Here is a 13152-nt window from a genome sequence, read left to right on the forward strand (position 1 = left end):
CAAAAAAAAAAAAAAAAAAACCAGAAAGAAAGAAATGTTTAAGGAGCATTATCCATTTCTTCCCACTGCTTACCTTTGCTTGTTTCATGGTGTTGTGAATAGGGATTGCTTAAAACTCTACCCCTGTGGTATAAGACAGTGTATTCATACAGAAACCTAGAAAAACTATTTAACTCATTAAAGTGTTTAACAAGTAATTTCACTAGAGGCAAAGTAAATTAACAGCAACATGAACTAAATTTTCTTCTTTCTTTTTGGTACTGGGCATTGTACCCAGGGGTGCTTAACCACTCAGCCACATATGCAACCCTTTTAAAATTTTATTTAGAGACAGGGTCTTGCTGAGTTGCTTAAGGCCTGGCTAAAGTTGCTGAGGCTGGTTTTGAATTTAAGTCCTCCTGCCTCAGCCTCCCCAGTTGCTGTGGGATTACAGGTATGGGGCATCAAGCCCAGCTTGTGAATTAAATTTTTGCAAAATTCATTTCTAGACATATATAGTATTAAACTGATTGACATAGTCAAGGAGGACATGCACATAAACTTATGCACTTTTTTTGTGTATTCCCAACAACTTTGGACCTGAAGACATGAGAGATTTCATGTCCATGTTCAAAAACAGAAAATGCATCTTTTTTATTTATTTTTTTTTTAAGTACCAGGGATTGAACCCAGGGGCGCATAACCACTGAATCACATCCCCACCCTTTTTAATATCGTATTTAGAGACAGGGTCTCACTGAGTTGCTTAGGACCTTTTTCTAAGTTGCTGAGGCTGGCTTTGGACTTGTGATCCTCCTGCCTCAGCCTCCTGAACCACTGGGATTACAGGCGTGCCCCACTGCTCCCAGCTCAGAAAATACATCTTGAACACTATGTTTTAGTGCTTATTTTGATCTTTTTAATTCGTTTTTTGTAGTTGGAGATGGACAGCATGCCTTTATTTATTTATTTATTTATTTTTATGTGGTGCTGAGGATCGAACCCATTGCCTCACATGTGCTAGGCAAACACTACCGCTAAGCTACAATCCCAACCCCTTATTTTGATCTTTATTAAGAATCACAAGCCCAGCAGCCTAACTGCTTATTTCTAGTACCTGTATTTTTCTAGCACCATGACCTTCACTGATCTTTTACCCTATTTGCCAAGCTCCCACACACTAACTTGAGAATAATTTCTTAGCCATGCACTGTGGCTCATACCTGTAATCCTATTGACTCAGAAGACTGAAACAGAAGGATGACAAGTTTGAGGCCAGTCTCAGCATATTAGTGAGACCCTCAGCAATTTAGACCTTGTCTCAAAATTTTAAAAAATAATAATAAAAAGGACTGGGGATGTAACTCAGTGGTAAAGTGCCGCTGGGTTCAATCCCTAGTACCAAACACAAAAACAAAAATATTTCATAAAATTTTATGTTGATTCTGATTTGAATAATTTAAACCTATCTTATTTGGATATAGTAAAAAATATTTTCTTCCAAGTAATATAGAAGACTGCTTTATGTTCTCAAAGATCACACATATGAACCTAAATATAGTTAAAATTCATTTGTAATGATCTAGACCCTCCAGGGGTATGGTAGCTCTATGGTAATGAAAAGATGCAATAATACTGCTAATACATGAAGTATCTAAAGGGTTCATGCCTTAAAGTCAGACTTGGAAACATTAATAAGTTTGTGTAGATTCTTCATTACTTCATAAGGTTGTATAGAGTCTTCATTACTTCATAAAAGGAGTTGATTTGTCAGAAGGTGATAACTATTAAATCTGAGAGAAATGGACTATCTACATAATTTGTTTGATTAGGATGATTAATATATACTACATAGTTTTTCTGTTCTTAGTATTTTCCTTAGCTGGCAATGCTGTTTCAGTTTTGCTTTATTTATAACTTTATGGTTTTAGCTTTTTGATTTGATTTAGTGTATATATTTTTATAATCTTCAATGAAGTGGTAGAAAGACAGAAGTCTGAAGATAGCCTTTACATTTCAAAAATAACTCCGCATGTGCTTTTTCAAGCACAATGCTGCATATGCTTTTTCAAGCAGGGTTAGCTTTGCACATTTAAGCATTTTCTGTATCTTAGGCTCGTGTGTGTGTGTGTCTGTGTCTGTGTCTGTGTGTAATTCTCTACTTAATCACCCTAAAATTTAGTGCTTTTCTTCTAGATCTTGTGGCACTGGAACAAGATGCTGTCTTTGGCCTGGAATCCCTTCTGGTGCTTTGTAGTCAGGATGATAGTCCAGGTGCTCAGGCCACTTTAAAGGTGAAAATATCATTTAATATAATGCCTATTTTCATTGCCTGAACTAGGGAGTGACAGTCTTTCAGTAAAGGATCAAATGATATTTTAAGTTTTGCAGGCCATATGCTTTCTCTCATAACTACTCAATTCTGCCACTGTAGGGCAAAATCTACTGTGTAAAAAATGTTTAAGGTAAGGAGGAGAGGATATCTGTTCCAATAAAACTTTATTTACTTAAAACAAGTGGGAGGTAAGGTTTGGCCAATAAACAAGTTTGTCAGCTCCTGGCTTAAATAAGCATTTGCCATTGCTCTTCACTTTGAAAACTAGTTTTTGATAGCCTTGGCCCATTTTGCCATCAGCTTCGAGTATTAAATTGTAATAGACACATTTGATGATCCTAGACACTGTCAAATTAAATAGGCAGAACTCTGTACTTATAGAAATTTTAATCTGAGGTAACACTGATAAGACCACAGTTTAAGACTTTGTTGCTGTGGCCAGTATACCTGACAAGAACAATGTAGAGGAGGAAAAGTTAATTTTGGTTCATGGTTTCAGATGTTCAGTTCGTGGTTGATCAACTCCATAGCTCTGGGCCCAAGGTGTTGTAGAACATCATTGCAGAAGGGCATGACAGAGGAAAGCTACTCATAACATGACAATCAGGAAGCACAGATAGAGTACTCTACTCACCAAGAACAAAATATAAACCCCAAAGGCATAACCCCGGGGACCTGTTTTCTCCATCCACACCCTCCTGCCTGTAGGTACCACCCAGTTACTCCATATCTGTGGATTAATACATCAATTGGTTACACCTCATAGTTTAAGCATTTCAAATTTTGAGGGACACTCCATATCTAAACAATAATAGCCATTAAAAAAATTGATGGAATGACTATAGCAAGCATATTAATGTATAAGTATTCATTAATTTTTTGGAGTGTAGAAGCCCTAGTTTATAAGCAAAGAGAAGAACCATTAAGAATTTTCACCTTCAGCCAGTATGGTGGTGCACACCTGTAATCCCAGTGACCAGAAAGACTGAAGCAGGAGGGGATTGCAAGTTCAGGGGCAACCTGGGCAACTTAGTAAGACCATGTCTCAAACTAAAATAGAAAGGGCTAAGGATGTAACCCAATGGTAAAGCACCCCTGGGTTCAATTCCCAGTACTGCCAAAAATAAGAATTTTCACCTTAAGTACGGAAGTTATCTTAGATATGTTTCAGATTTTTAAATGTGAAATGAAACTACTGTTATTGGAGTGAAACATGAAATATAATCTGTGATGATGAAAACTTAGTAATTGAAAAAACATAATTAACACAAGTAAAATCTATTAGACGTACTGGAGAATATAAGAATTTAAGCTTATCTGAGTATGGTTTGAAAGATGCATTGACTCATTCTGCATGTTAAGAAAAGGTGTGGTGTGATCATAGTGATAAATACTAACAATGATACCATTAATAATATTTGATGTAGAGGTGGTTAAAGGAAATAGGCAACACATGTTTGACAGTACATTCTGAGAGGATCCTCAGAATCTCCTTAGAATTACAGTACATTTAAAACGAATTTTAAAGCATAAAACAAATCCTTTTGCTGATTGTAGGTTTCCATAAAACACTGGACTTGGCACAGTAGGACATAGATGATTAAGAAAGGTCTCTGTGTTAGAGGAGTTTCCCATCTGGAGTAGGATATTGACATTCATAAAAGGGACTATAATACCAAGCCGAATGCACTAAATTCTCTGGTGTGTAAACAAAGAATTCTAATGAGAGAACAGAGTTGGGAGTGAGATCATTTTAATGAAGAATATTAGGGAAGGCTTCAGTGTGTTGATGTCATATGAATTGACCCTTTAAAGACAGATTAGAATTTTAGTAATTAGGAAAATTATTTGAGCCCAAGGAACCACTGTTACAAAAGACTTCAAAGCAGAAATTCACCTGTTATGTAGGAAGAATGATGAGTAGCCCATTATGACTAGATGACATAATAGGAAATTGGAAAAGTAGTTGTACACTTACTTTTGTCACTGTAACCAAAATACCCAATAAGAACAACTTAGAGGAAGAAAGTAGTGGAAGTACAATTATGGCAATGTTTGGCATATATTTACCTCCTCAGCATTATTCCTTATGATCTACGTCTTGCCTTTTTTTTTTTTTTTTTAATGATCTTAGGTTGAAGTGAACAGTTGATAGATTGATATACAATCCTGACTTGTTACTTTAAATATGGCATACTTCATAGTCCCAATGTGAGATTCCAATGTGTGTCACATATTTCTGTTGAAGTAAAAGTCATGCCCACAAAAAAAAAAAAAAAACCTTCCCCTTGATTTTTCTCAATAACTCTTACAAATTTCTTTTCTTTGTGGTTTTACTTAACTACCTTCAAAGTGTAATTAGTTCATTTTCTTCTTGGTGTGCAGATTGCTCTAAATTGTATGGTGAAGTTGGCCAAGGGCAGGCCCCATCTTAGCCAGTCAGTGGTTGAGACCTTGCTGACTCAGTTGCACAATGCTCAGGACTCTGCCCGGATCTTGATGTGCCATTGCCTGGCAGCTATTGCCATGCAGCTGCCCGTGTTGGGCGATGGAATGCTTGGTGACCTCATGGAGCTCTACAAGGTGATCGGACGTTCAGCCACAGACAAGCAACAGGAACTTCTGGTAAAGAGCCATTTTTTAAACCTGCTAGAATGACAGGAGCTGGTCTAGGGGGAATTAGTTTAGGCAGTCAGCTGTACTGATTGACTTTACTTAAAAAACAAACAGGTTAAAGTAATATCAAAGACCAAAAGTATTCTACATTCTGAAGAGTTGTAAGATCACCATTCCATGTCAGATTCGTTTGAAGCTAGAGCTTGGGGGCGGTGGGGGAAAGTGACTTATTTAGGCCTGTTTTATGTTTAATCCTCTAGGGTCATTGTGTAAAAGACTGACCCCCATCTCATCATTCACTATCAGAAAATGTTACCCTGATGACTAAATGGCAGTGGTCATGGAAATGACACCATGCAGTGATTATAATGTGTATAACAATATCTTCATATGTGTCAATGATAGGTAGTTGATCACATTTATTTTTATTGAAGTAAAATTTTAAACATGGGTTTTTTATTCCTTTTTTATTAGAACTACTTGAAGGCAGTTTTTAATTATGAAAAAAATCTAAGGAATAATACAATAAAAACTCTTGCATCCATCACGTAGCTTAAGACAGAGTAAGGCACAAAAATCTATAGAAAGTATTAAAAATACAGCTGACGCACCCTAATAGCATCTACCTTCTCCCAGAAGTAACCACCATCGTAAATTTGGTGTTTATCATTCCTATGCATGTTGTACTTTTTTAACCTAAATGTATGTCCCTAAGTAATAATATGTAGTATTACTTTGCATATTTTAACTATGTAAATATAGTCTTTTGCACTTACCAGTTTTGCTAATCATCTATATTGATAAGTGTATCTCTCATGCAATTCACTAATGTATAATATCTCATCGTGTGATTGTACCTATTCATCATTATGTAGACATTGTTTCTAATTATTTACTTTTATAAACAATGCTGAGTTAATGGAATAAGTTGATGACTTTTAGAAATTCTAAAACTAAATGTCAATGGAAAACAAAGTTTGTTCTTTTTAAAGGAACTGTAATTCATTTTTTCCCTCTTGGGTAGGTTATCTGTGATATTAGATAAAATTAATTGATTTTTCTTACTTCTTGCCCAATGTAGGTGAGTTTGGCTACTGTGATTTTTGTAGCCAGCCAGAAAGCATTATCTGCTGAAGTAAAGGCAGTAATTAAGCAGCAGCTTGAAAGTGTCTCCAATGGATGGACTGTGTACCGTATTGCCAGACAGGCTTCCAGAATGGTATGTGTCTTTCTGAGTGACCAGAGTTGAGGGAAATGTCAGGTCATACATGGTATATATTGATTATTAGTCTTCATCAATAATGAAAATAAAGGTGGAAGGATTTTTTACTCATGGGTTCTAAGGTGATGAAGAAAAGTACCTAAGTTTTAACATTTCTCATGAGAGAATGGTATATTTGTTGTTGGTGTTTATCAGTGTTTTGAGGAAGTTAAAATCGAGCTCAGTCTGACTTGATTGTTCATACCACTTTCATGATACCCACTGTTTCTGTCTTCCTTTATCAGTATCTTTCTTCTTTTCTTTTCCCAACCTTATCATTCTTTAAAAGAAGCAGGAAAATTGTGGTATGCTGTACCTTTCTCAGTGATAGAAAAGCCCAACAATTTTTATTGTCTATTTGAGAAGAAATACAAAGGTTGATTAGTTCAGAAATCCTTTGCATCTAAGTCCAGAGACTAATGTTTGAGAAGCATTAGTCTGGGTGATTGAAGTATACATTCTCAGTTTTTAAACTTTTTCTGAAATGAGGGAAGAGCACTATTGGCAGGATAATATTCTTTGTTATAACAAACTACCCAAGTGTCAAAGCATTGCAGGACATTGAGCATCCCTAACCCCCAGACATTGAGTGGTGTTCACATTACCCCCGACAACTGCTCCTCCCTCTGGGGTTTCCTTCACCTCACAAAATAAATATCTCATTCAGAATGACATACAGTAAGTATTTATACTTTCTGTATTTCTATTTCAGACTAAAATTCTCGACTTGGGTTATAGTTAATTGCATTTGTTTTCTCTTTGGGACTGGAACTGTTTTAGTAAAGAACTTTAGGCATATGTCACATAAAAGCAGCCAAGCATATTTTCTCTGAGGAAATATTCAGAATCTCAAAGAATTATGTAACATGAGGAATGCTTGTTCAAACTAATCTAGAATTTGGGTTTTTCTTTGACTTGCTCCATCAACCTTTAAATGCAAGAACTTCATCATGTGCCCCTTCTGTTTCTTGCCTTTTTTTAAAATTTTATTTATTTATTTTATTTTATTTTTCAGGGTAATCATGACATGGCCAGAGAGCTTTATCAGAGTTTGCTGACTCAGGTTGCCTCAGAACACTTCTACTTCTGGCTGAATAGTTTGAAGGAGTTCTCACATGCAGAACAGTGTCTTACTGGGTTGCAAGAGGAGAATTACAGTTCAGCACTTTCTTGCATTGCTGAGTCTTTAAAATTCTACCACAAAGGGATTGCCTCCTTAACAGTAAGTCCTTTTAATTTCCCCTTGGTAATGATGGTTTGTGTGAGAATTCTCTCTTTTGGGGTTATTTTACTTTAATTACTTGAGAGAACACTGCTGGTATGTATATTTGGCAGTATCAAATTCATTAACAGATCATGTAAATAAACCTTAGCCCTGTCCCTTCTTAGCATTCATAGATTGATGAAAGTTTATGTTTTGTTTTTCTAAAGTGTGAGGTACCACATGTAAAAGAATTGCTGAATCCAGGATAAAGAGCATGGAAATAGGACCCCTCCTCTCTGGACTCCCATTAATAAGTTCTCAGCCTGACCCAGTAGCACCATCAGACATAAACTCCTGACCTCATCTCATACCTGGTAGTTATTTGCTTAGTAAATAGAGTTTCTTACTTTCTTTTGTGATGCTAGGAATTGAACCCAAAGCCGTGTGCATGATAGGCAAGCTCTCTATTACCGAGCTGCATCCCCAGTGAGTTTGTTGCTTTAAAAATACAGAAGAAATTACCAAGGTTTCTAGTGTGCCACGTTTACCTCTCTGTGATATCCAGATTAACAGTCACCTGTAATTTTTATTTTCTCTGCCAAGACAGTGCAAGGGTTGCAGAGAGGGAAAGCTTTTAATATTTCTTATATTCTTGAAATTATATTCCTAAGTAAAATCTATTCCTGTTCCACAAAATGGGCATTTTCTGCATTAATTGAAGGTCTTTTTCCACTTCACAGTAAAGAGATTATATAATCAACATTAAGCATTTTTGAAGTATTGTTACAGAACTTTAAAAATTGCATGTACTGAGATAGGACCTTAAAACTTTAGTGCCTGTTTACATACATTTTAACATATATAAAATATTTTTTAATGATGGACCATCCCAGAAGAAATGCCTCAAAGGAGAATAAAGAATAAATAGATGCCAAAAGAGACAGTGTTCAGACTACTGTGGGGCACATATTTTTTGAAGTATCCTGTATGTTTTTACACTACAACCGATTGACAATTATTTAACAGGAATATGTAAAGGCTTCCCTGCCCTCTTTTTTTCCTTTTGAGAGGGTACTGGGAATTGATCCCAGGGCTTTACCCTTGCTAAGCTCACACCTACCACAGAGCTGCATCCTCAACTCTCCTCTCCACTTTAAAGGGTGGCAATGTCTACCATGTTTCTTTTAATTTTTCTGGGACAAGATCATTGTTGGCTGTATCAGGCTAATAAATACTTCAGAATATTAGAAGGTATGATATTGGTTCAGATCAATAAAATTATTTCATTTGAGAGTTTATGTGGGGTAGAAAATTGTTAATCATTCATTACATTTAATAGTAAAAACTGAAGGAGGCTTAAGAACAATGATGCAGGTAGAATTAATTTTATAGAAAATTCTGTTGAATATTTAATACTCTTTTAAATGATTTGTATAGTATGTGTATTTAATAAGAGTTGGCAATAATTAAGTACTGACATAGGAAGAAAGCACTTGATAACCTGAGAAAAGTCACTGAACCTCAGATGTTCTCCTTTTAAAATGTAGTTCTTTTATTCAGCAGATTATAAGAATTTGCTATATACCAAACACAGTGCTTTGAAGATTTAAAAAAGAAAAAAAGAATTAGGAGGCTGGCACCATGCCTATAATTCTACCTTCTCTGGAGGCTGAGGCAAGAAGATCATTCAAGGCCAGCCTGGGCAACATAGTGAGATTCCCTGGTGAATCAGGTGGTGCATATGATTCTTCACTTGAGAATTGTGTAGAAGGGAAGGCAGCAGGATCCCTAGAGTCCTTGGAAACTTCCCACATTTCTGTTTGTACTATACTATCAGAGTTTTTTGAAAATTGTTTTATCTGTTTGCTTGACAAGTCAAAACTTTTTAGAGCTATTTTCTGAGTTCATGTCATTTTCTGTCTGAGCATGAACTTCCTAATATAAACTGTCCTGATCTGAGATTGTACAAGTATCATGCTTTTCACTCTCTTCAGACAAACTAAAGTTCAAAATTCTCTGCTTATGGGGACCCCACAGCAACATTTGTGTTTAACCTCCCAAAATAATGATAAATAATAGAGTTGTCTGGCTTCTTAGAAATAAAAATTATAGTTGGTGAGGCACGCCTGTGACCCTGGCTTCTCTGGAGACTGATGCAGGAAGATCCCAAGTTTAAGACCAGCCTAGACTAACTTGGTGAGACCTGTCTCATAATAAAACACAAAAAGGGCTCAGCAGTAAAGTACCCTGGGTTCAGTCCACAGAAAAGGAAAGGAAGGGGAAAGGAAAATTATGAAAAGTGTTTGTGGAATTGGGGTCTGGCTCAGTTTTAGAACACTTGCTAGCATGCACACAGCCCTAGGTTTGTTCTCTAGCACTGCAAAATAAATAAATGAATAAAATAGTCAAATCCATAGAAACAGAAAGTAGAATGGTGGTTACTTTAGGATTGGGAGGTGGGGAAAGGGAGGTTATGACTGTAGAGTTTTCAGTTCTGCAAGATGAATAGCTCTGGAGATATTTCATAACAATGTGAATATATTTAACACTCCTAAATGTATAAATATGGTTAAGATGGTGAATTTTACTGGGCATGGTGGTGCATGCCTGTAATTCCAGTGGCTTAGGAGGCTGAGGCAGGAGTATCACGAGTTCAAAGCCAGCCTCAGCAACTTAGCCAGGCCCTAAGCAATTTAGCGAGACTCTGTCTCTAAATAAAATACACAAAGGGTTGGGATGTGGTTCAGTGGTTAAGTGCTCTTGGGTTCAATCCCCTATACCAAAAAAAAAAAAAAAAAAAAAAAACCTGAATTTTATGATAATGTGGCTTTTACATGTGTATTTTTTAATGAACTTACCAGGTAATTTTCTTTTTAGCCTCATGGGTTTCTTTAGCTAGCTTCATTTAGAAAATACTGCATATTCTATAAATCAGAAATTTAGTGAAGTAGCATTATATGCATGTTTAAGATAAATTTAACTCCATATGTTTAGACAAAAGGGTCAGAGGCACACAAAGAAGAAAAATAACAAATAATGAGACTGGAAAAGAGGGATGTAGATAGTGGGGACAGTTCTACCAGCCAATCATCTCAGCCCAGAGTGAGCATGAGAAGATGACGGTTGTTCCTTCGCCTGGCTGTGTTGAACTGAATGAAATAATTCCTACCTGGGGAGGATTTGGTACAGTTCTGACTACACACAGTGTTTGTTTTATCTGCTGATCTTAGAATCTAACCTGTTTAAGCTTTAGCTCCAGTGAAAAGGAAAGTAAATTATACTTCTTTTATTTCTCTTTGGCCTTAATCATAGTTCTGGAGTCTAAATTTTATTTCCTGTATTTTTTTCCATCTTTCCTGGATACTATCTTTTAAAGTCTTTGACCTTTATGACAAATCTATCTTTTCTGTGTTGTTTTTGAACATGTGTTCTATATCTAACATTGATTTCCTTCAGTATACACAATCCAAGATGGAACATCACTTTCAAGGTTATCATTAATAAAATGTTTCTTGTTAGGCAGAAATATATCCAGAGTAGCATCAAATCTCTCTCACTATATCTTGCTTATCTTTCAGTTTTATAATGCATGTTGGAACAATATCACCAGTGTTTTTTGTCTGGTAAGAGGGTCTGTACTGTATTTATATAACAGTATCATATATACTTACTTGTATGCATGTCCCTTCTGAATTTGTTGACAAGCAGTAAATTTAAAATAGCAAGTAGGAGCTAAAGGGCAGAAGAGACGGAGCAAATATGTCTTTTTACAAGAGCAAACCAGATCTCATTTAAGAAATTAAAAACAATTGAAAAGGTCTTATTAATACCTTAACATATACTGTTTCATTATTAGAACAAAAGACCACAGAGTAAATACATTGAGTATAGTTACTACCTCTACTTTATACGAAATGTTTCATCAAGGGTCTTTGCAGTTTGAGAGGGATATCAGGCAAGTGTATATTCTTATAAGGAATGTAAGGAGTAACTCCTTTATTTTGTAGAGTAAAATATGACCCATCACATAATATAATTCATCATTTGGTACGAGAAGTATATTAACATTAATATGTGATACTTGGCCAAATGGATAATACTGTAACTGACTCCTAGAACCCTAAAATCATATGTCCGGCTCTCCTGCTAACAGAGTGGTGTGAGGTAGAGTCTAAAAAACAGCATCAGCATGTTTTAGGCAGATCATGTCATAGAGAAAAATTAATTTCTCCATGCCTCCCTTTATTGTTAAATTAACTTGTTCTTAGTATGTGCCTTTTGTTGAAAATGGCTAGGTTCTCCACTAGGACATATGCTAAATAGATGAAGGTTTTCTTCGTTCTCTGTTCATGCTGGTTTGACTTACCATTTTTTGCCCCCTTTACCTAGCTAATGCTACTCTTTGCTATCCAATATTTACCCCTTACACCCCTCCATCCTTATTGAAAATTATTTGTATGTAATACCTATTCTTCCTTGGTGGCCTCTTAGGGTCTCTCAAGTGTCCATTCAGAAACTCTTTAAATTAATGTGAGTTTGAAGGCAGCTTTGAGGCAATTATGTGTTGTTGTTGTTTTTTTTAACAGTAACTGTCTAGAAACATTTTTCCTGCCCTTACCTTTCTTTTCCTTCCTGCCCAACTTTTCAAGACAATATTAATTATTTCAATAATTAGAAAGTGAGGAAGGTGATAAAGGACCTTGAAAAAACAGTAATGTCATTGAAGCATCCCTCTAATGATGTCTTAAATGATAACAATCTAGCAAACCCACAGGTGGTGGGGTCTCTGTGAATATAAGAAGTAATGAACCTTTTGCATGTTGATTGAACAACATTTTTCAGAGTTGATGCTGATAACAGGTTTTTCTTTCTAATAGTACATAATTCTCTCTATAATTTAGGTGTTTATCCATTCATGTTGAAACGGTAGTGCTTGTGAATAAACTGTGGCAAATACAGTCATCTCTGGTATTCAAGAAGATTGGTTCCAGAACCCCCTGTATATACCACAAGCTGCTCAAGTCCCTGACTAAAATGGCATATAGCATTTGCATGTAACCTAGGCACATCCTCTCATCTTTAAATCATCTCTAGATTACTTATAATACCCTAGTTACAATTTAAATGTTATCTAAGTAGTTATTAATTACTCTGTTGGTTAGGGAATAAAACAAGAAAAAATGATTCTGTCCATGGTTCATTATAGATGCAAATATTTTTTAACCAAGGTTGGTTGAATCATAGACACAGAACTACAGATTCAGAAGGCCAGCTGTAATTAGTGCTGCCCCATCTCCCTGTTGCATTTACTTTGTCTTAAATATGTCTTTTTCTATTCCAGGCTGCCAGTACACCACTGAATCCTTTAAGTTTCCAGTGTGAATTTGTAAAACTCAGGATTGACCTTCTACAAGCCTTCTCTCAACTTATCTGCACTTGTAATAGCCTAAAGACAAGTCCCCCACCTGCAATTGCCACAACAATTGCCATGACCTTAGGAAATGACCTTCAGAGGTGTGGTCGCATCTCCAATCAGGCAGGTCTTAATTTTCTGTTCAGTGTTGTTTTTATTTTCTCTTTAGAGGTTTTTGGTTGACTATGAGATGAAAAGTTCCGAAAGGGAAAATCAGAGATTTGACTTACACGTGTGTCAAATGGTTTTCCTCATCTGTCTTGCCATATAGGCTGATGGGTTATTAGAGCAACAATGTGATTGATGATGTCTCATTGGGTTCTACGTATTTATTTAAGGAGAAT

General features: G+C 35.9%; 1 protein-coding gene across 1 annotated transcript in view; it reads left to right on the forward strand.

Moving 5' to 3' along the window:
* Window positions 1-13152, forward strand: part of INTS7 (integrator complex subunit 7) — a 74073-nt gene that overhangs the window by 47915 nt on the left and 13006 nt on the right. Inside the window, 5 exon segments of the mRNA XM_079107505.1 lie at window positions 2176-2273; window positions 4700-4939; window positions 6012-6149; window positions 7207-7413; window positions 12737-12931. Of these exon segments, the coding sequence (XP_078963631.1) occupies window positions 2176-2273; window positions 4700-4939; window positions 6012-6149; window positions 7207-7413; window positions 12737-12931 (878 nt within the window).

This window comes from Sciurus vulgaris, assembly GCF_902686455.1.
Source record: "Sciurus vulgaris genome assembly, chromosome: 12".
NCBI lineage: Eukaryota > Metazoa > Chordata > Mammalia > Rodentia > Sciuridae > Sciurus > Sciurus vulgaris.